At 38.6% G+C, this 22,681-nt stretch overlaps 1 protein-coding gene across 9 annotated transcripts in view; it reads left to right on the top strand.

The window, feature by feature from the left end:
• Cep70 (centrosomal protein 70) overlaps positions 1–22,681 on the top strand; it is a 51,016-nt gene that overhangs the window by 635 nt on the left and 27,700 nt on the right. For 5 of the 9 annotated variants that reach the window (XM_013159960.2, XM_013159958.3, XM_013159957.3 and 2 more), the window contains exons 1-3: positions 7,009–7,214; positions 9,947–10,041; positions 22,253–22,378. Coding sequence is in view for 8 of the 9 variants with exons in the window: in XM_013159958.3 (XP_013015412.1) it covers positions 10,000–10,041; positions 22,253–22,378 (168 nt within the window). In the remaining variant the exon portion in view is untranslated. Of the gene's footprint in view, positions 1–7,008; positions 7,215–9,946; positions 10,042–10,164; positions 10,238–22,252; positions 22,379–22,681 lie in introns of those variants that run through there. The other 4 variants (XM_013159959.3, XM_063249072.1, XM_063249071.1 and 1 more) reach the window with 4 other exon arrangements.

The raw sequence follows: 22,681 nt of genomic DNA, 5'->3' as shown, positions 1-22,681 counted from the left end.
GTAGGAAGGGTTAGTTCCTTTTTCCTTACATCTTTGTCACCATTTACTTTTTTAAAAGAAATTCTTGAGGATAACTCTTCTGACTAAAGGAAGATAAAATCTCAACCTAGTTTTGATTTGTATTTCCTTAATGGCTAACAATGTTGAACATTGTTTTCCAATATTTATTGACCATTTGTACTAAAGTGTGAAGCTGAGCAAGGTGATGTACAACGATAATCCCAGCACTTTGAAAAGCTGAAGCAGCAGGATTGCAAGTTCAAACCCAGCCTGGGGAACTTAGTAAGACCCTGACTCAAAATAGAAAATAATTTTAAGGAAGGGATTGGGATGTAACTGAGTATGAAGGCCCTAAGGTTGCTCCCCAATATTGGTGGGATAAAATTATTTCTTCAGTTCATTTGCCCATTTATTGATTGGGTCGTTTTTCTTTTGCTGTTAGTTTTTTTGCATTCTTTATAGTCTCAGTGTTAACCTGTTTGGAGTGGCTGGCAAAAATATTCTATTTTGTACAATGTCTCTTTACTGATAGTTGTTTCCTTTGATTTAAAGTTTTATAATGCCATTTGTTGGTTCTTATTATTTCTAGTGTTATCAGTGACTATTCAGGAAGTCTCTGTGCCTACCGCTTCAAGTGTTTTACCTGTTTTAGAAGTTTCAGAATTTCAGGTGTTATACTTAGGTCTTTGATCCATTTTGGATCCAATTTTGCACAACATGAGAGGGATCTAGTTTCAGTCTTCTATAAGTGGACATCCGATTTCCACAGCCTTATTTGTTAAAGAGTTTGTTCCTTCTCCAATACAGTATGTGTTTTTGGCTTCTTTGTTAAGAATCAAATGGCTATAGTTCCATGGGTTTATTCCTGTGTCCTCTATTCTGATCCACTGGTCTATGTGTCTCTTGTGTTGTGCCAGCACCATGCTGTTTTTGTTACTATGGCTCTGTAGTATAATTTGAAATTGGGTATTGTGATGCCTCCAGGATTGCTGTTTTTATATACAATTGCTTTGGTTATTCTGAGTCTTTTGTGTTTCTGGATGAATTTTAGAATTGCCTTTTCTAGTTCTGTGAAGAATATCATTGGTATTTTGATGAGAATTATATTGAATCTGTGGGTAAGTTGTGGTAATCTGGCCATTGTAGCAATTATGTCAATCTTTCTATACTCTAATGTCTTCATTTCGTCAGTGTTTATCTGAGAAGATTGGTGAGTGGTCCTTGAAGAGTATGCTGAAGCCTAACCTCTAACACAAGTATTAATACGTGGGGCCTTTATTAAAAAAAGGTTGGAGGGAGTGAATGTGATATGACTAAGCCTGGTTTGCCTGCAGTAGTATGCCAATCACTAAGACAAGGAGTTTTGCAAAAGAGAAAGAGTTTATTCACAAAGCCACCATTTCTGAATCCTGGAGATCAAGTTTGAAGTCTGCCTGCCTGAGGATGGAATTGGGGATATTTATGGCTTGAGGCATGTGGAAAGGTGCTATAAGTTAGGCTACATAAGGATATATAGGATATATAGGCTTGTGCATGTGTGATCAAACTTCAACAATTATTATCATGACCCATGTTTCAGAGGTGTTATAGTCCCAAAAGAGGTAATTTTTAAGGCAAAAGACCAGGAACAGGTGAAGGGGATTAGATCTAGACAAGCAAATAACTAAAAGCAGGTAAAGCAGATTAGAGAATTTATTCAGGTTGTTTCTTGGTTTCAGATGCAGCTGTAAGGCACCATCTTTGAAACAGAAAAAACAAGCCCTCCACTGACTCTAAATCTGCTAGTACCTTGACTTTCCCTGGCAGAAATGTAAGCAATAAACTGTTGTTTACCAGAGTCGAAGGTATTTGTTTTACCAGCCTTAACAGACTGAAATAGGGTATAGGGACATCCAAACCCCATTGCATAATTTCTTTCTGCAGTTTGCTAATGGAAAAGCTGTTTCATCTTTGAGTTGGTAGAGTGGAGGCAGTTTTCTAGGTGCTAAGCAAGTACAGTCTGTGAAAGAAGGCAGAGAGAAAAGATAACAGGGAACAACCTGTATGATCAAGCTAAGGGGTTTTCAAAGTTGTGACCAAATTATTAAATTATGTTACAGTGATTCTGCTTAGTGAACACTAATTTGTTTGCTAGCATGCATTGAAAACTCCCTGAAGATAAAGACTTAATATTTGCATTTTCTTAGTTATTTGCTTTTTTTTTCTAGAACAAAAGCTTGCAATAAATTACTGTTGAAAGAATGAAGGTGGGAAGGGGGTGTTTAAAAAGGCTAAGATCTGGAGGCAGGTCTGTGAGGTTTAAAAAGTTCATGTCAACGAAGTCTTACTATTTGGACAACTCTCAGAGGCCACTACAGCTTGTATCTGACTGTTCCGCTAGCCTCATGCACTTATAGGTGGATTGACTGAAGGGGATGCTATAGCTAAATGTGATATTAGGAAGAGGGGCCTAGGAAGCTGGGTCATTGGGGTATGGCCTGGCAAACTGTATCTGCTGCCTGTTTGCCATGACATGAGCATCATTTCCTCTGCTATACCCTTCTGCCATATCCTGCCTTGAAACCAGCCAACTATGGACTAAGAACACGAAAGAAAATAAACCTTTAAATGTAAGTGTCAGGTGTTATGGCCCAATGAAAAGAAAGTACCTGAGAGGCTTCATGGGTCCCAGAGTACTGTCTGGCCCACTCCTGTGGTACACCTATGTCTGCAACCAGATTAGGGAAGGTGGTTCATGATTCCTCAGCTGGCTAGTTCTGTGCTGCTATTTCTCCTCTGGGCATAGTTTCTGGAATAACTGGAATTGAGGAATGAGTTTGGACTGAACTTTCTACCTATTTGTTCTGTAGGCTCAGGACATCTGTGGTAGGAACACTCATGTTACCTGACAGAACTGTGTAGAAAGAAATCATGTCTGATCAAAACACTGTGAAAGGTACTGAATTTAAGTATGAAACATGCTCCTTCAAGTCAAACTTAATTTTGTTCTTTCTCTTGAATTATTTCCACTTTTTCCCCCCAGGAAGTATCTAAATGTTGTTCAGCTTCATAAACTGCCTCTCACAAATCTGTCCATAAACACCACTGATTTAAGAAACCAGCTAAATAGCCATCATAGTAGTCTATGTTTTCATGGGACCTCCATTAGAAAAGGTAATTATTAATGGTTGAGCAATGTTTTCAAACTTTATTTTTTTGAGTAGCAAATGGAGACAAAAGTAAAATGAACAAAATACAGGTATTGGATGCCTAGAGATTTAAAATTTCCTCTCTTTCCAGTATTGGTCTAGCATAACTATTAGACTATTGGCTATGTGGTCCTGTAGAAGCCAATTCCAATATCTCTCTCTTTCCCTTATGGAATGCAGCCTTAAGCCACCTGTGCATTTGCCAGGCAGTTACTGACCAAACAGGGTATGCCCATGTGGCTGACCTCACTCAGAAAATCTGAGGAATTTCTTTTTCATGGAAAATAAAAGGATATCCTGGTTGTTCATTGAATAAAGCTGAAAAATTCACTCTAGTGTAAATTTGAAGCTTATCATGTTTATAGTAGAACAGAGAGACTAATAGCAAAGGGTCCTTGGTAACTTGTTGAACCACTGAAGTAAGCAATCCCAAAGTCTACCTGCCCCTAGGCTTTCCTTTATTATGAGATCATCAGTTTCTTTATTGTTTAAAAAGACAATTTGATTAGGTTTTCTTTTACTTGACTCTGATACAATTCTAACCTAAAGATGTTTGATCTCCTGGACTCGATGTGCGAAGACAAGTGGAAGAACCAAAATGACACCCAGGGTTGGAGGCAGATTTATTTATTCTGAGGGGCATTGATCAGGATCATTTCCTAAATATCAGCCAGGCCTGATCTCTGGTGGTCTAGGACTTATATGGGATAAACAAGCAGGAAGTGCAGAAGCAAAATGGCATGTCAACTGGGGACTGGTTTATACAATGTGCATCACAGTGACCAGCCATTTCTAAGAGACAGATGCAACTGAACAGACACTATTACCTTGGAAATTAAGAAAATGAAGTATACTGGCTGGCAGTGGTGGTGCCATTTTTTTTTTTTTTTTACAAACGATGGTAGCCAACTCAGAAGAGTAAGCAAGTCATCCTATTGTCCTGCAAAAGTGAAGCAGAGATTGTACTTTGAAAGTTACATATAAGTGTCCAGTATGAAGGCTTGTGTTTAGATGTCCCCCTAAAGTCTCGTGTGGTTATAAGTGGAGCTTTTAAGAGGTAATTGGATTTAGGATGTGTGATGCTGAGATTAAGTGATGCTGAGATGTGTGATGCAGGATTACTAAATTTGGCCACTGATTAATTTGATGCAGTTTTGGGTGTGGGTAGCATCACTCAAAGGACAGGTAACCTGGATGGATATAGAGGGATGGAAAGAAGGCAGCCAGCTGCTGGTTCTTTGTTACTTCACTTTCCTACCTTCTTCCCACCATGAACTATTTCTCCTGTGTGATTCCCCTATGCCATGCCACCCTCCCCTGGAGCCAGCCAACTATGAACTGAAATCTGTAAAAATTGTGAGCTACTATAAACATTTTCTGTTTAACTTTGAATGTTGGGTATTTTGTCTCAGCAATAAGTGAGAAAAGTAACTAAGACAGCTAGCTATTAGGGCAGACATGGTGGCACATGCCTTTAATCCTAGCTCTCAGGAGGCTGAGGCAGGAGGATTGCTAGAGTCTGAGACCAGTCTCCAAAGTGAGACCTTGTCTCAAAAAAAACAAAAACAAAAAACAAAAACAAAAACCAGTTTGCCAGCCACTATTAATGTGAATATCCTATGGGAAGGGAAAGGCCCAGGAGTAGCTCTGGGGCTGAGACTGAAATCAAACTTTATGGTGGCCTCATCTACCTGGAAGAAAGCTGAGTTCGCGCTTGAAAGTACAAAGGCCTCAGAGCCGTCTCCTAGTTAGAGACACCTTAGCCCAGGCCCTCTGTAGTAGATCCCTTGTTGGTCAGCGTAGAACTGGCATTTGTCACAGACCTGCATCATTTGACCAACCATTACAGAGACGTTGTCAATAGCAACACCATGTGACTATGAGATACAATGACTATGGTGGATCCCTAGGCTTTCAGGCCTTCCCACCAGGTGTGGAAGGTGGAGTTTGCCTTTAAACATTTTTGATCAGCTGAGCCCTTTTAAGTTTTTGGAAATGATGGACAAGACCCTAATTTCATATTGTGAGTTTATTAACCAGAAATATAAGGTTGAGCTTATTTTCTTGCAGGTGGCTAAGTTTGATAGAAATTAATGTACAGTCAGAGAGGGCGTGGGGCCGCAAGAAAGTCAATGCAAAAATGTAAAGTCAGAATTGTGGCGGGAGGAAAATCTGAAAAGAGCCAGGCCTCAGGATGGATAAGCACTAATTGGGCCTGCAAGATAAACAGCAATGTGAGATTAAACTGTAATTAGCACCACTTGGCCCAGTGAGCCCTGACAGGCATCGAGTGCCTAAGTGGGCGACCTGAACATCCAGTCCCTTACTCCCCACTTCCCAAAAATAGCTTTATTTTTTCCCTGTATCCTTGCTACATGACTCATTTCCCTACTGGATCAATATCAGTTTTGCTGCTATACAGTACTCATAATACATTGTGACTTTGCTATGTAAATTACCTCTGACAAAGGACCTCAAGGTTCACCCTATTCAAGACCCTTCCTGGAAATCCAGGAACTATTCTTAATCCCCTCATTTCCAGTAAAACTCTTAATTTTTTCTTTTGGTTTGCAGCTTCATCCCTTTCTGTTGTGAAACCACAAACTTAGTACACTTGACATCTAACAGTTTGGGAGTTACGTTTTTCTTATATAAGTTTTTTTGTTTGTGAAAAAAAGGGGTATTTCTATAATGTGGAACATACTTGTACATATGTTTTGTAAACATATATTAGGGTGAAAGAAAAGGAAGCTTGAAGATATTTAAAGCAAAAATATTTCCATCACATATGTCTTGGAATATGTCACTGGTTTGTTACCACCTTCTGGATAATGTCCCACCACCATATCCCGTGTCCCACAGCCTTTCTTTGCTTCTCTAATGATGCAGCACACTCAGATCCCCCAGGAAGCCTTCAGTAAGTTCTATTACATTTGTAAATGTTTTGGGAACTAGTTTTGTAGTTTTCTGGAGGGCAGACATGCACTATACCAAAGAGGACCATAAAGTGTTCTCTACCTTTCCTCTCTGTATTGCTGGGGAACTCTTTACTTTTCAGAAATTCTTAAGGAGCCCTTTCTACCTTTCCCTTTCTCTTTGGCTGCGTAATGAAGTCATCCGAACAGCCTTACATATTCTGGCACCTGGGATTCTACCTGAGAGATTTTGATTTAATGGGCTTAAGTACTGAGTTTTCAAAACTTCCAAAGTGACTCGAATGTGCTTCGAGGATTGAGCCACACCGGCCCAGGAGGCTCCTGCCACAACTTTATGTACAGTAATCCTTTCCCTTCCGCGGCTCGCACATCCTCTCTGATCAGGCTTATCACGATCTTCAACGTATACCATCTCAACTTCTGTGCAGCAGTTAAGCATTTCTGCATTGCTGCAGGCTAATGTAGGACCTTGCCATTCGTAAACGTTTGAAAAAAATGCTGCACGAGAGGGTGAAACGTTATCAACAATTACTGGGGGTCGTCCAACGCCAGCCACTACAGTGACCAGCCTTGGCTGGAACAGGAGACCGTGCTGACTGGCCCCTAGGAAGAGTTCACAGTTAAGGTGGGGAGGAGACACGCCGAAAGTTCGCATCAAGATGATAGTTTGGAGTGACCAGGAAATTCAGGCTTCGCTTTCACCTGCAGTCGCAAAAACGTATATCTGACAACTTCCGGAAAAACAAGGTTCCAAGTGGGTGTTCAAGGGCTTACCTGGCTGGAGCTCGCTGGGCGTGCGATGGGCGTACCAGCGTGCCTACGACAGCACGGCCGGCTACGTCTACGTCACGATAAGCTCCGCCCCCAGCAGCAGAGCCAACCGGAGGATACGGGCAGTCCCAGCCTACTCTGGTTTCCAGAGAGAGTCGCTCCGAGTAGCTCTAGCTCTGGCTGAGTGGGGGCGTGCCTTCGACGTGCTTGGCTCGATTGGCTGGCCTTCCTCACGGTAACGGTCGTGCAGGCGGGGATCCAACAGTTGAGCCGAGCGGGGTTGGGCCGGCTGCTCGTGGAAGATGAGCGGCTTAGGAAGGTGAGTGGTGCTTGAGGTCTCTAAAGGTGTCAGCGTTCCCATCCTAGAAGATCCCTAGACTTGGCCTTAACCGGGATCTTAGTGAGGAGCACCTGGGACAGAACGGCGCTAATTAAAAATGCGTGTGTAAAGGTCTGGCGCTTGGACAAACTTGGTTTCCCGCCTTGCTCCTCTCAGCCTTTGTACCCTCCGGCTTCGTAAAGCCTCGCGCCTCAGTTTCTTGATCGAGATAATAAATATGGTAAGGGTTGTCTGAGGTGATTGTGAAGGTTAAATTAGGCAATGATGAGACCTAGAGTTACCTGGCACGGACTTCGCTTTAGGGAGGTTCTGGGAACTGGAATTACCGCCTTCGCAAAAGTCGGTTGCGCCTGGTCCGCCCGCCCAGGTGTCGGTGGCGGGCGTCTGAGCCTTGAAGCAAAAGCGGTAGATCACGGTCGCAGGTGGCTGGGTGTCCTTTTACTATGCTCTGTTAGGCTCATTCCTGGGAAATTCTGACACTTATGTGGCGTCTGGCTTGATACTTTAATGTGAAAAAGGTCAGAGGTTTAAGAGACACCTAACAAACCAAACACAAGGGTCTTGATTGCCTGTGCATTTCATTTACGTCAGTACTGAGGATTGAACCTGGGGCCTTCGCACTGTGCTGCATTTCGCGAGGTCTCCCGCTTACCGCCTTTTCCTGAGGAAACAGGGTTTAGAAAGTTGTTAAACTGCCCAGGCTGGGCTGGAACTTGCTGTCCAGCCTCCCAGAATGCTGTGACTACAGGTGTGCAGTCGTTTTATTTATTTACTTATTTTGATACTGGAAATTGAACTCAGGGCCTCGCGCTTGCTAGGCAGGCGCTATGCCGGTGAGCTATATCACCAACCCTGGTCATTTTATTTTTAGTCATGAAAATATTTAACATTCAGACATCACTCACTAGTTATAATCCTCTGCACGAGATTCCTCTTTTCTTCTCTCTCTCAACATTGCTGAATAGACCACTGAACACGGCAGAGGTATCTGACTGGCCTGAAGTTTTACTGACAGTTTTTGCTTCAAAACAGCAGAAGCCTATTCTGGCCCTTTGGGTAACTTATCCTGGGACAGAATGTTAGTTGAGATGATAGCCAGTCCTAACTCTCTTTCGTAATGTATAGGAACATTAAAAAGCAAATTTGAATATTTTGAAAAGAGTTCTTACATAAATAGAAAACAGACATGATAGCGTTAACAATGTCCATTTATTGCATTGATTTGAAAGATACACTTTGAAGATTTGAAGATCTTTGTTAATTTTGGTGTGATTCGTTTGAAAAAGAACAGATGTCAGTCATGTTTTTTTTTTTTTCCAGATTTCTTCTCCAAAAAATGGTGAAACTAATGTATTCATGTTACAGAGGCTTCAGACTTTTAAAGAGCAATTTAAAGAAAGGTTCTTGGAAAACATAGTGCTAGAATATAGTGTGGGGGGGTTGTTTTCTTTCTTTCTCTCTCTCTTTTTTTTTTTTTTTTGCTTTTTGCACTTGGCTTTATATACCATACCAGTGATGGCAAACCTGTGACGTGTGCCACAGTGGGCTGTTTGTATTATTGAAAGCTCTAAAAGGTTCACCGTTACTGCCATATACTCCTCCATTTTCTACTCCTGTAGTCCTTGTTTTGTTTTTTGAGACAGAGTCTCACTAAGTAGTCCAGGCTGGCCTTGAACTCATGGCAATACTCCTACCTCAGCCTCCTGAGCTCTGGAGGTAATAGGTATGAACCACCACTCCCAGCATCTTGTAGTCTTACTTTGTGTCTGTTAATGACACTTCTTAGAGCTACAGCTTCTGCCTTGCCTCGGGGTGCATTCGGTCTCTTCCTGTGATATATTAAAGTTATAAATCTATGTCCTATAACGGCTTGAAGTCAGGAAAAAGCTGCTGCAAATTACTGATACATTCATTTCACAGAGTAGACCTCAAATGGAGGAGGAGGGCTTGATCACAAGTGTAAACTAATGGTTTTCTTTCTGCCTGTCTTAGTTACTTTTCTCATTGCTGAGACAAAATACCTGACACCAAAGTTAAAGGAGAAAAGATTTATTTAGCTCACAGTTGTAGAGGTTTCATCCCATTATCAGCTGGCTCTAAGGTAGGATGGCACATGGCAGAGAGACAACAGACAACAAAAGTAAGCAAGCATGGGCAGACAGGCCTCTTTCTGTTCCTTATATTGTACACAGTCTACTGGGATTAGAGTGGTACCAATCCAGTCAGTGAACTATTATAGCAATCTTAATCTCACCCTTAATCTCAGCATTGCATTATGAATTAGTCATACTCTACATTCAGCCATTTCCAGAAAAACCCTCTGACCACATGAGGCTCTGGGGGGACATCTACACACAAACTATTACGCTGCCTGTGCTTTATAGTCAATCACATTTTGTAACTGTGAGTGCTTCGTTTTAGTGCTCTTGTGAGGATAACTTACCTTTGAAGCTAGTAATCCACAATGATGACAGACTTGGATACCCAGAAAATGTTTCAACAAAACAGAGAGGAAAGCTAAAAAGGGGAAAGAAGTTAGGAAACGTATGATGTGGTAGGGAGCTGTGGAGGCCATTAACAGTTATTGCAGATGTTCGGGTTTTGGTTTAGTGGCTATCAGAACCACAGATACCTGCTCTGAGACTTTACACAAGGCCATTCTTACTAACATTGACTCTCACAATTTTGGTCTGTATCTTTTTTAAACCTAGATGAAGATCCAGTTTCAGACTCACTGGGTGATCATTTCATTGAGATATCTTGAATGACCAGGTGTGAAGTGCAAGAGGAATGTGCAATGACTGAGGTATGACTCATGGGACAGATGACTCTATAGATGTTGGAGGGTCATGGAAAAAAATTATTTACTGAATTTTATGCTAGATATATTACATGTATTTTTTTTTTCACTTCCTGATAATCTTTTCAGGTAAATACAGTAAGGAAATTGAGTAAGGAAACTGAAGTTTAGAAGGATCAAGTAACTGCTTAAGACAATACAGGTGATCACCAACAACAACTCTTACCACCAACTCTTTATTACCAACTCTTACCACCAAATTTGTTGTATGCCAGATACTGTTCCGTGTTCTTTCTATATGAATTCTTATCTTCACTATCTTGTGAGCTATTGTCCTCATTTTTTTCATGAGGAAATTAAAGTGTTAGAAAATTAATGCTTTCTTGGCTTGTGTGTGTATATACAGAGTTATACCAGATTTCTTTTGGTTAGTATTTTATTTAGGCAAAATATTTTTATTGTAAAATGCATTTTTATGATGAAATAAAAAACCCCTCATATACACAATGTATACCTTTATGAATTATTTTAAGATATACAGACAGTATGCTAGAACTCTTCCACTGCCCTGGTCTAAAAATAGCTCCTGTACTCCTGTTAGTTGCCACTCTTCTGGCGTCTTAGTTACTTTTTCATTGTTAGGACAGAATACCTGAAACCCACAACTTAAAGGGAGAGATATATTTTGGCTCACAGGTTCTGAAGTTTTGGCCTACGTTCCTTCAGCTGTAACAAAGCAGAAATTACATGGTGGAATGGGCTGAGCAGAAGAAAGCTGCTTACCATAGGGGCCACGGAACAGAGGAAAGGGAGAAACCCAGGTCCCTAGTAACCTGCCTCTTCTGATAGGCCCCAACTTCTAAGAGTGAGTTAGCTATATCATTCCCATAATCCAGTCTCTCTACAAGTGCTACCTCAGAACACACCAGGCTTCTGGGGAACATTTTTAATCTAAACCAGAATACCTGATTTTTATGGTAATTATTTTCCCTCCTTTTAAGTGTATAGTTTTGTGCCTGTCATTTGGATATCTAGAAGTACAGTTTATATAGGAAAGGCAAAATAATGGTTCTCTCCATTTGTTTAACTAATTTTCATAATAATGAATTGGTTCCTTATTTTCTGAAGGCAATTGTTATGTCTCACGTTTAGATGCTCCCCCAAAGCCTCATGTGGCCATAGTTGGGACTTTTACAGAGGTGGCTGGGTCTAGAGTGTGTAATGCTAGAATTAAAGGTGCTAAGATTAAGGGTGGGAGTGCTATTTGCTCTAAGGGCAAATAGCCTGGGTATAGTGTAAGGGACAGAAAGAGGCTTGCTATTAGTTACTTGTGGTTTGTCTCTTGCTTTGCTGTCTTCTGTTTGCCATGAACTGTTTTCTTCTCTGATGGTCCTCTGCATACCAGCTTGCCTTGGAGCCACTGAACTAAACTAAAACCTCTACAAACTGCAAGCAAAATTAAACTTTTCCTCCTTTAACTTTGGGTATTGGGTATTTTGTCTCAGCAAGAAGAGTAAACAATTTGTAAAAAAAAATTTAATATCACTTAAAACTCAGATATAGTATTAAATGTTGAATGTCTGTTCATTGTAATTATTATTGGTAAACTTTATATTGTCTCATCTTTGGCTAGTGGAGACCTAGTCAATATGCTTTTGTGATAGGACCCTAAGAGTTTTTTAAAGCAACTTTGTTATCAGTCTCTGTCCCAGATCCGAAATCAGTTAATCCCTTTTTTTTTTTTTTTTTTGCTTTGCTTTCTGTTTTTGTGATTGGTGGTGGTGGTGGTAGTGATGGTGGTGGTGATGATGGTGGTAGTGGTGTTTTTCTTTTTTCGTTTTTTTTTTTTTTTTTTCCTAGCTGAAAAAAGGAATTTTCTTTGCAGTACTGGGGATGGAACCCAGGGCCTTGTGCATGCAAAGCATGTGCACTGTCACCGAGGTACATCCTTAGCCAGCCCCTCCTTTCTAAAGTTTTTAAAATTTTAAGGTAGACTGTTTACTAAATTGCCCAACCTGGCCTCAGACTTAGTGATCCTCTTGCTACCACCTCCTGAATTCATCCCATTTGTGGGATGAATATGAAGTTGTGGTATAAATGTCAGTTCTGCCCCCTTCTAGTTAGCTCTGTTTAGTGTATTGGGAATGTAATGTGTAGTTTTGAGGAAGAAAAAATAAATTACTAGTTTTACAATTAATAATAAATATTGTTTACATGGTGCTGCATACCTATAATCCCAGCACTCAGGCTGAGGCATTCTTTTTTGTGTCCCCTTCCCCTCCCATCCTTCCATTCCCTTTCCAACTGGTTGTCCTTCTCATTTGCAAATTCTCTATATCCATTTTTACCTTCAATTTTCTTTTTTAATCCCCATTTCCCTTCCTTCTTACTCCTCTCCCTCCATATATTCTCCTTCCTGTTTGAAAAACACCTCTGTACTGCCTATTTTATTTTGCTATTTATTTATATTTTGGATTTCTCATATAAGGGAAGCCATGCAATATTTAAACTTCTGTGCCTGACATACTTCATTTAATATGATCTCAAGCTGCATCCATTTATCTACAAATGCCTCATATTTATCCTTATGACAGAGTAGTGCTCCATTGTATATAAATATCACATTTTCTTTATCCAGTCATTGCTGATGGTCATACATAGGCTCTTTCCAAGATTTAGTTATTGTAAATTGTGCTGCTGTAAACATAGGTATGCATGTATTACTGCACTATGAAAACTTTTAATTCTTTCAGAAGGATACACAGAAGGAGAATAGCTGGGTTGAATAGAATTTCTATTTTTTGTGAGGAATTTCCATACTGATCTCTATAGTGGCTACACTAATTTACATTCCCACTAACAATATAGAAAAGTTCCTTTTTTCTCAAAACCTTGCCAGTGTTAATTATTTGATTTCTTGATGATAGCAATTCTTTTTGGAATAAGATAGTATGTCAGTGTTGTTTTTAATTTATATTTCTTTAATGGCCAGTGATGTTGGTCATTTTTTTCAGGTATCTATTGGCCATCTGTACTTCTTTTGAAATTGAAAGGGAAGGAGTACTCACAAAGTCATTCCTGATTTGTGTATATTGAACCATCCTGGGATCCCTGGGATAAAGCTTATGTGGTCATGGCTTATGATCTTTTTGATTTGTTGCATTCTGTGCCAGTATCTTGCTGAGGATTTTTGAGTCTGTGTTTGTTAGAGACTGGTCTAGAGTTTTCTTTTTTGGTTGAATACTTGTCTGAGTTTGGAGTCAGGGTAATCGTAGCTTTTAGGAATGACTTTGTGAGTACTCCTTCCCTTTCAATTTTATTAGAGTATGAAAGTGTTGGTTTTAGATCTTCACCGACATTCTTCTACAGTTTGACAACTAATAATCCCTCAGGTCCTGGGCTTAATTAAGGTCAATTTTTTTTATTACTGCTCCAATTTCATTGCCTGTTACTGAATTATTCAGGATTTTTCAGTCATCTTGGTTCAGTTTTGCTAATTTACAAGTCCCTAGGACTCTATTTCTTCCAAGTCCTCTAATTTATTGGTGTACAGGTTTGTGAAGTAGTTGGTAATATTCAGGATTTTGGTATTGCCTGTTGTGATTTTACTTTTTTCATTTCTAATTGCATTGATTTGTGTCTTTCCTTTTATTGATAAGATTGGCTAAGATTGTTTATTCTTTCAGTGAACCAGCTGTTTAATTCATTTTTTGTACTTTTTTTAGCCTCCATTTCATTGATTTCTGTGCTGATCTTTATAATTTCCATCCCTATATTAGCTCTGGTTAGGATTGTTCTTGTTTCTGTAGGACTTGAGGTACATCATTAGGTTATTTATTTGTGCTCATTTTCTTTTTCCTGATGTTGGCATTTACAGATATAAAGTCCCTTCTAAGGGCTGCTTTCCTAATGTCCCATGAGTTCTTATACATTGTATTGGCATTGCCATTTAATTCTAGGAACTAATTTATGTCTTTCTTAATTTCTTCTGTAATCTATAGATTGTTCGAGAATGTGTTGTTTAATCTCCATGCATTTGTGTAGTTTCTGTGATTTCTTTTGCCATTGATCTCTAGTTTCATTGCACTATGATTTGATAATATGCATGGCAGAATTTCAAATTTTTTTGCATGCTTTATTTGCTAATATGTGGTATTGTTTGGAGACAATTCCACTGCTGCCAAGAAAAATGAGTATTTTGTTGTTTTGGGCTTCAGTTGTTTTGAAAGTTTGGTTCAACTCTCATATTTCTTTGTTGATTTGTTTTGTTTTGTTGATCTATTTGTGATAGTAGGATATTCCAGTTTCTCACTATAATTGCACTGATATTTTGGGGCACTGTTTGGTGCATATATATTTATAGTTGTTATCTTTTCCTGATAAATGTTTTTCTTAACAAATATATAGTAAGCTTTTTTTTGCCTCTTATCAGTTTTAGCTTAAACTCCAGTTTGTCTGAAAATAGTAGTTATTTTTGCTTGTTTTCAGATTCCCATTTCAATTGTTTTCCAACCTCTGACTTTCCATCTGTGAATTTCTTTGAGGATTAAATGTATTTCTTGTATATAGTATATTTTTAGATTTTGTTTCTTGATCTGTTCTGCCAATCTTTGTCTTTTTATTGGCAAACTGAGACCATTCAGGTTGACGGTTGTACCTGATACGATACTAACTTATTCCTGTCATTGTATTATTTTTCTGCTGTTTTTTCTTTTCTATTTTATTGCTCTCTCTCTATGCATTCATTCTGTTTTACCTTTTGGCAATGCTAACTTCATTGTCCCTTTCTGTGATATTCTTGAGAATCATTTGGAGGCCTCCTTTGGTGATCATGAATTTCTTTAGATGGTCTTTATTATAGAACTATTTCATACAATTTTGAAAATTTATTTAGCAGCATATGAACATCAGTTTATGTTGGAAGCTTAGTGTGGTGGATTGGCAACTGGTGGTTAACTTAACAACCAGCTAACTGAATCAGCATGGTGCTGAATGTAGAGGGCCCACCTGAGGATTGTTGCCAACCCAATAAAGGAGAACTGGAAAGGAAGAAGTAATGTTGTGGGTTCTCTTATTGCTGTTGGTTCTCCTGGAGGAGCTTGTCAAGTCTGATATGAACTTGATTATTCTGTCAGAGTGGAATATGGTGTGCCATTCAGTCTCTAGGAGAAGCTTGTCATACTGGTTTTTATCAGCTTGGCTGGTATCATCATCAGAGGAGCTTGGGTCTTCATTGTCACTGAGGATGGCTATGATACTTTTTGGGGAGCTCTGATCCTTTGAGCATTGCTTCCTGGCTCCAGTGCAGAACCCTCAGCCTACTGGAACAGATCTTTCATCCTGCTTACACAGACTTTCTGGCTTCCTTTGAGCCTTCACAGTACAGATCTATGAAACAGACTTGCATGAGATATTATTATGGGCTCTAGGCCTCCAGTTAGACTCATTGGGGGGGGGGGCATTGTTATGGCCCTGTATCTTCAGCTGGACTCAGGCAGGATGTTACCATGGGATCCAGGCCCCTCAGCTAGAATCTTTGGGTCTTAGTGTGTGGATAGATTTCCTGCACTTTCTGTGTTTTACTCTTGGGGTGACTATTATAAAATAATTTTATAAATTATATGTCCTGTATGTAATTTGTTTCCCTTACAAACCTGACTACAACACCTAGGTAATATAAAAATGAAAGAAGGAAAAGGAATGTACTCATTGATAAAGCATGAACCACTAGCATGCTCAAAGTTCAATCCCCAGCACCAAGGGAAAAAGGTGAAGGAAAGAAAGGAAGACCTATTATTGTAAATATTTCTATTGTAAATATTGTAAATATTTCTGGATCTGTATATGATACTTTTTTCTATTAAGAATCATATAATCCTAGAGTGGCTTCTGAAACACAATTTTATTTTATTTTATTTTATTTGATACTGAGGATTGAACTCATGACCTTGTGCTTACCAGGCAGGTGCTTATGCCACTGAGCTAAATCCCCAGCCCTTGGAACACAATTTTAAAACAGGAAGTAATGCTTTTTGTGATAGTGTTGATGCAGAGATGATAAGTCTGGTTAGTGAAATTCAGGACTAGACACCAAGCCTCCTACCTCTTAGCTTGTAGAACAATATAAAATTGTTCTGTGCAATAACAAGAACTCTTCTAGGCAGTTATCATCATGCACATTGTTTCTTTTCATTATAGTTCATTGTCCCTAGAATAGTGTTGTTCCTGGCGTACATTATGTGTATGTGTATGTACACTATGTGTATGCATGTGTGTTTATATGTGAGTGTGTTTGAACTACTGAATACATTGAAGGAATTTATACTAGGAACTGGAGGACGAGGCTTAGCTCAACATCTGTACCATCTGACTTCCAGTACCTGTCCCCTTACATTTGCTACACTCCTTTGCAGATAGGTTCCTGGGTGAGAAAACCTGGCTAAGGTATTGTGTCCATCAGACAGGATTGTTCCTTCTTTTAGTGAGGTTTAGCCAGCTATATGATCTAGTATAACAATTAGAAGGTGAAGTGAAGCAAAGGTCACATGACTTGCAGATTCTATTTTTTTTTTAAATCAGGTATTTCCTCATTTAAAGCATAAAAATTTGGTGAATATTTTTTCATTTAGTGAATAGTAGAATCAGGATAAAGAATGAACTTTCCTAAACCGTAATATATATACATGAAAAAAAATCTTTATTTTAAGAGAACTATCCTATAAGATTCCAGAGGACTATATTATATTTGTATGTATGTATATATATGAATATATATACATGAAAAAAATTTATGTTTCAGGAGAACTATAAGATTCCAGAGGACTAATCAAAAACATGAGTTTGGATAAAACATGTGAATGCAAAGAAACGTCACTAATTAAAACCATAAAGATATTGATGAAAGATGGACAAAAGATAACTTATGGTAAAACTGGGTGGAGTTTGAAGAGATGAATCAAAGTTTAGGAGACAGTCCATCACAAAAATATAAAAGAATGGTGAAGGAAATGGGGTAATAACTAGAGTTCCATCAGCTTAAAAATTACTGTGAAAAAGAAAACAGGAAATTTTTCAAAGAAGAATGAAATTCCACTGGTATGTGGGACTCATGGCTTGCATATTGAAGAAAAATTTAGATTGATGGCATTGATTACATACAAAGGTACTTCAAGAGTCACACATTTCCCAGAGTATACAACTAAAGATTTGAAGTTGTTTTAATAGTTTCCTCACAGTGTTTGGCCTATAATAGATGTTCAATAAATACTTCATCTGTGTGGCTTTTGATTTCTTCTCCCTCAGTGCTCTTTAGATTGACTTTGTGGGAGTTGGGAGTTTTTGGAGGTATTGTATTTCTTTGTTTTTTCATGTTTCTATTTTTTGTTTGTTTTCTGTGCTGAGACTTGCAGATTGATTATAGTGAGTAGCTTAGTTGCTAATATAGAGACCTGTTTAGTATCTACTTTTTAAAGAGGTGCCTGGGCATATCTATTAGCCTTTGCCACTGTCCCAAGATCCACCCATCTCTGAGAGAGGAGGTTGTAGCATATTTGAGCTAGTACCCATGGAATGTGTTGTTTATGATCCCCAGACAATCCAGATACTGACATAGAAAAAACCATTTGATAGCAACAACTATGTCACCTTGGCTTAATTCATAAAACCAACAACAGTAATGTTAAATGCAAGCTGGATATTGTCCAACCCTAAAACTACGAATATACTACTTTTAACCATAGAAAAGAGATCTATACTTACAGTATAAACACTATTATATACCAGATGACCATCTGCAGTAAGTACCTATAGAACAACCTTACCTCCATTAACAGTATAACAGTGTTCAAGCATAGTAAGATATATTTAACTATAGATTTATAAAACTTAATGGTTATATTTGTAAATATAGAGGTAGTGGGGAAATGGAGCCTTAATTAAGGAGTAAAAAGAAATTAGAAGTATTAGATAAAAGCAACAGAAAAGGACCAATAAGAAAAGGGATAAATAATAAGACAGAAACAGTAAAAGAAAAAAAAAGAAGATAAGGGAACAAATTGAAAGAAAGCCAAAAAAGAGACAAAAAAAGAACCTAATTAAATAAATGAATATTTTTTTCTTGTCTTTTTGAGGCAGGGTCTCACTGTGCAGTTCGGGCTGGTCTTGAACTCACTTTGTATCCTAGCCTGGCCTTGAATTTGCAGCAATCCTCCTGCCTTAGCCTCCTGAGTGCGGGGATTACAGGTGTGCATCACCTGGCAATAAAGATAATTTTAATTTTAAAGGGGGGAAATGAAAATGGGAGCTTATACTCCAAGCACCACCAAAAGCAAAATAGAGAAACTAAAAAAAAAAGGTCAAAGGAGAAAGGAAAAAAAGAATACTTACGTATTTCCAAATACATAGGATCTGCAGCCTTTGGAATCTAGCAAGTCACAGTCCTCAAGAGGTCCCCCTATCAATAAACTCTAGTCTGCAGCAACCTTCCAAGCCAAGACATGTACTTACTCACATTTGTACGTGTGAAAGCAATCAGACCACTGATCTTCTCTGGATGTAAGCAGTGATATGGGTGCTCAAGCAAACCAGCAGCCTAAATACTTGTAGATCCAGTCACTTCTAAAGTCAGGCCTGCTGAATCTGGTGTACAGAATTCAGGCCCTCTGCCTTCCTGGCCTGAGCTTAGACTTCTCAGAGGATCTGAAAGAATATATTTTTAGCCTTTACTCTCTCCGAGTATGGCTCCTGTGGCAGTTCTTTACTCAGTCCTGGAGTGAAGTTGTAGTATAGGTGTTCTGTGACTCAGTCCCACACAGTCAACTTCCTCCCAAAATGGCACCTGATGATACTCTGGCGATATGGCGGGTACTGCACTATATTTGTTCTGTAACTTTATCCCACTATGAAAGTTTCACACTGGTTATTTTTGTTTTTAGTTTATACTGGTTGTGGGTTTTCCTTGTGTTCTCGCATCCACTGTTTCTCCCTGAAGCAGCTGACTCCTCTGGGCAGGCTTACTCTTCTCTGGGGTATCAGCCTCTTCCTCTGTCAAGTCAATTGATTGTCAACCTATGCAGTCCTGTGTCGAGGGAAACCGAAGTGTAAAGTCGTCTAGGAGTTTGTGGTTTGATTCTAGCAGTGGACAGGATTCTTTCTTGCATGGTGTATAGTGGGTAAGAGGACATTTAAACCATAACCAAAAACTAAAGCTAGATTGTGTTTTCTCTCTAGAAGCTGGGGCATAAAATTACTCAGTTTGTTTTGTTTTACATTATCTGAGATCTGCTGTTCTCTATTTCCTCTTTAAAGAGGCAGTGAATTTGCCACATAACAGAAAAACATTCTGGATCACATATTTGTTCAGTGTTATGCGAAAGAACAAATCATAAATATGACTTTAAGTAACTAAAGAAAAGATAATACAGTTGATAGTACAAAGCACGGGGGAAAATATCACTTGTTTTTGAGGTAATACATGAGAGATTTTAGGCTGAAAGTTCTATGAAACTGAAATGAAAAATATCACAAAGAGGTAATAGTTGTCAACTTTTTCAGTAAACCTTGTTACAAGTTTATGCTTATTTAACATTTTGCCTCCATAAATTTTAAATAAATTTACGTCTAAAATTATATTTATGTATATACTGTATGTGTACATATATAAACATAAAAACATTTAAGTATATAATGATGTATTTAAGTATACAGTTATATTTATAATATATACAAGTAAGAGGGGAGTATGAGGTGAAGTGATGAATAAAAACAATAATCCTGACCACTTGGCAAGGATACTTACTAGTAATTTAAATCCTAAAAGAAGTGGTATTTTTAGGAGGTAGAGAAAAATTTCCCATCTAGTTAAACCCCTCCTTTCATCTTCAGCCTTAGTTTCCTACCTTGCTCGGTCGCCATTTTTCTGTTAAAACTATCAGCTCTCTGTGTTAGCTTTTGGTCACTGACCAAATTATGTGAGAGAAACACACTAAAGTTTTATTTTGGCCCATAGTTTCAGAGATTTCAATGAATGGCCAGTTAGCATCTTTATTTCTGGGCCGGAGGTGAGACAGACCATCCTGGCAGAAGGGTATAGAGGAGCAAAGTTCCTCAGTTTGTGGCAGCCAAGAAGCAGAGGGAGAGAAAAAATACTATAGCGTCAGGACACCATTTTCTGCTCCCTTAAGTAGGTCCTATTTCCTATTTCTGTCATGTTATGGCTTGTGTCCAAATGTCCTCCAAAGCCTCATGCTGTCTGTCATAGGTGGGCCTTTTCAGAGGTGGCTGGATCTGGTGTGTGATGCTGGGATTAAGGGTGTGGGATTACTAAAGGAGTCCACTGATTGGCTTGGTATAATTTTGGGGTGTGGGTAATGGGAAGGCCCACCCAAGGTGGGAGTGCTCCCTGCCCTAAGGGTGTATAGCCTGAGTAGAATATAAAGACAGAAAGAGCACTGCTATCCTGTCATCACTTGCCCCTTGCTGCTTATCTTTTGCTGCTTCCTGCCTGCTGTGTGATGCCCCGCTGCCATGCCTTCTTGTCTTGCAGCCAGCTAGTTATGGACTAAAAACTCTACAAACTGTGAGCCAAAATAAACCTTTCTTCCTTTAATTTTGTCTCAATAATGAAAAAAGCAGCACACATCACTTCCCAATAATGCCACTAATCTCATCAGTGGATCAATCTGCTGATGAAATTAGAGCCATCATGATCCAGTCACATCTCCAAAAAGCCTTAAGCACACGAGTCTTCGGAAGACATTTAAAATTTAAACTATGACATTTTACTACTGTGTATTAACCCAAATTTACTTGAAGCTGCTGGTGAATTGATCAATAAATTTTGTGGTCCTGGAAATCAAACCCACTCTATTATGAGCTATTTCTGCAGCCCCTAAGAAAAATACTTTTGAGTTTTGGTTTTAAGCTATAAGGATACTGAGTTCTGAGGTACCCATTGAGAATATTTTACACCTCTCTAGTTCTTTATTTTCTTCAAAGAAACTATGCCAACATAAATTTACTAGGCATTGAGCACTGTAAACATATTTATGATATACTCAGTAATTACAGTGTCAGTTTTCTATTTTTACATTTTTATGTTCTCCTTGTGTCTTATTTTCATGGTTATCTTTGATTGGTTAGATGTTGTATTTGAAATATTTCTGTGGAGGTAGTTTGAGTCCTTTCTTCAGAGAAGATTTCATTTACTTCTGCCAAATGCTTGCAAGTACAATCTGGAATCATCTTGACATAATGAGATAATCTAGAAGAGGGGAAACTAATGTTTAGGTTCATGGGAGAACTGGTTTGCTTCTGATTCATCATTATTTTGAGCATTTAGCCCTTCTAGGCCACAATTAAGTTAGAGTAACTTTGACTTTTGGCATTCATTTGTTTTTGCAGCTCTTCTTTGCAATTGGTAATGTCTTTAGAGGAAAAAGTGAATTCTTCTCTTTTTTAGCTGTTCTACATGCCTGATCTGATGTTTTAAAATGCACAAAGGTGGCAGTGTGGGTGCCAAAAGCAGTTTGTTGGAGCAGTTGTGGTATCATTATGCTCTCAAGTGTCTGACCTCCTTGGCATACATGGTTGATTTATGTCTTTTCCTTTCTGGTTGTCTTCCTGTCTCCCTGAGACCAGTCTTTTCTGAATTAACAGTCCCTATCCTCTTATCTTTCCAAGACTCCCCCCAACTCTGAAATTCTAACCTTATGAATGTGTGGTTTTACTTCTGGAAAAGAAGTATGTCTCTGTATCAGAGAAACCAAGGAAATTCTTTGCTCTAAAATAGCAGCCTCAGATAAGAGTGAGTGATGCTAGAAAGGACCATACAAATTATTTCATGTCCGAGAAGGCTTTGTTGTTGTACTTAGAAATAAGGACCACCTAACAAAGTGGTACTCCATTTATCTTTGGAGTCCAATGACTTGTTAGACTGGCTTGTAATTTTTTGTCAAATACAGTTCCTTTAAATGTTTGGTTGACAACTTCAAAAAGATAGTTTACTACTGTCACATCTTTTTTACATTGTCTAGTTAAAGTTTTCTCTGTCATTCCATGTGTGTGTAAAACCCTATAATACATCTCCCGCCCCGGAAAACATTGTAAGATAGGGTTTATTCAATAAATATTACAGGAATGACCTGATTTGCCCTGCAAGAGTAGTGGGTTGTTTTAAATCTAATGTCCTTTAACTCTTATTTTATTTTTTATAATTTAGGCAACTCAAATTATTTTATTGCCAACCTCTACCTCTTTTGATTCTGTAAGAGAAACTGTGCCTCCAGCAACCCCTCAATCCCAGGAATCCAGTCAATTATCAGACAGATTCATGATTGAAAAACAGGTAAACTTGAAATATTTTAAGTCACTGTTTCTCAGAGTATGTGCCAAAAAAAGGTTAGGTTTACAAATGTGAAAAATCTGATATTATAAAGATCTTCGATCAAATAATTTTGGGGACTTCCGCGTGGAAGACTATTAAATGTTTTTATCACAATATGACCTCACAATCTTGTGACTCCAAAAGGAGGAGTCAGTATTCAAGGTTTTCCTTCTTATTTAGTACGTGTTAGGTTGGTGTTTATAGCACCTACTTTGAAAAATAACATCTCTTGCCATTGGTAGAATTTATTCATTAAGATCCAAG

Source organism: Cavia porcellus, unplaced genomic scaffold, assembly GCF_034190915.1.
Source record: "Cavia porcellus strain 051 isolate PalLab524CR breed Dunkin Hartley unplaced genomic scaffold, mCavPor4.1 scaffold_5, whole genome shotgun sequence".
In the NCBI taxonomy this organism is placed as follows: domain Eukaryota; kingdom Metazoa; phylum Chordata; class Mammalia; order Rodentia; family Caviidae; genus Cavia; species Cavia porcellus.
This window is presented reverse-complemented; position numbering and strand designations above follow the sequence as displayed.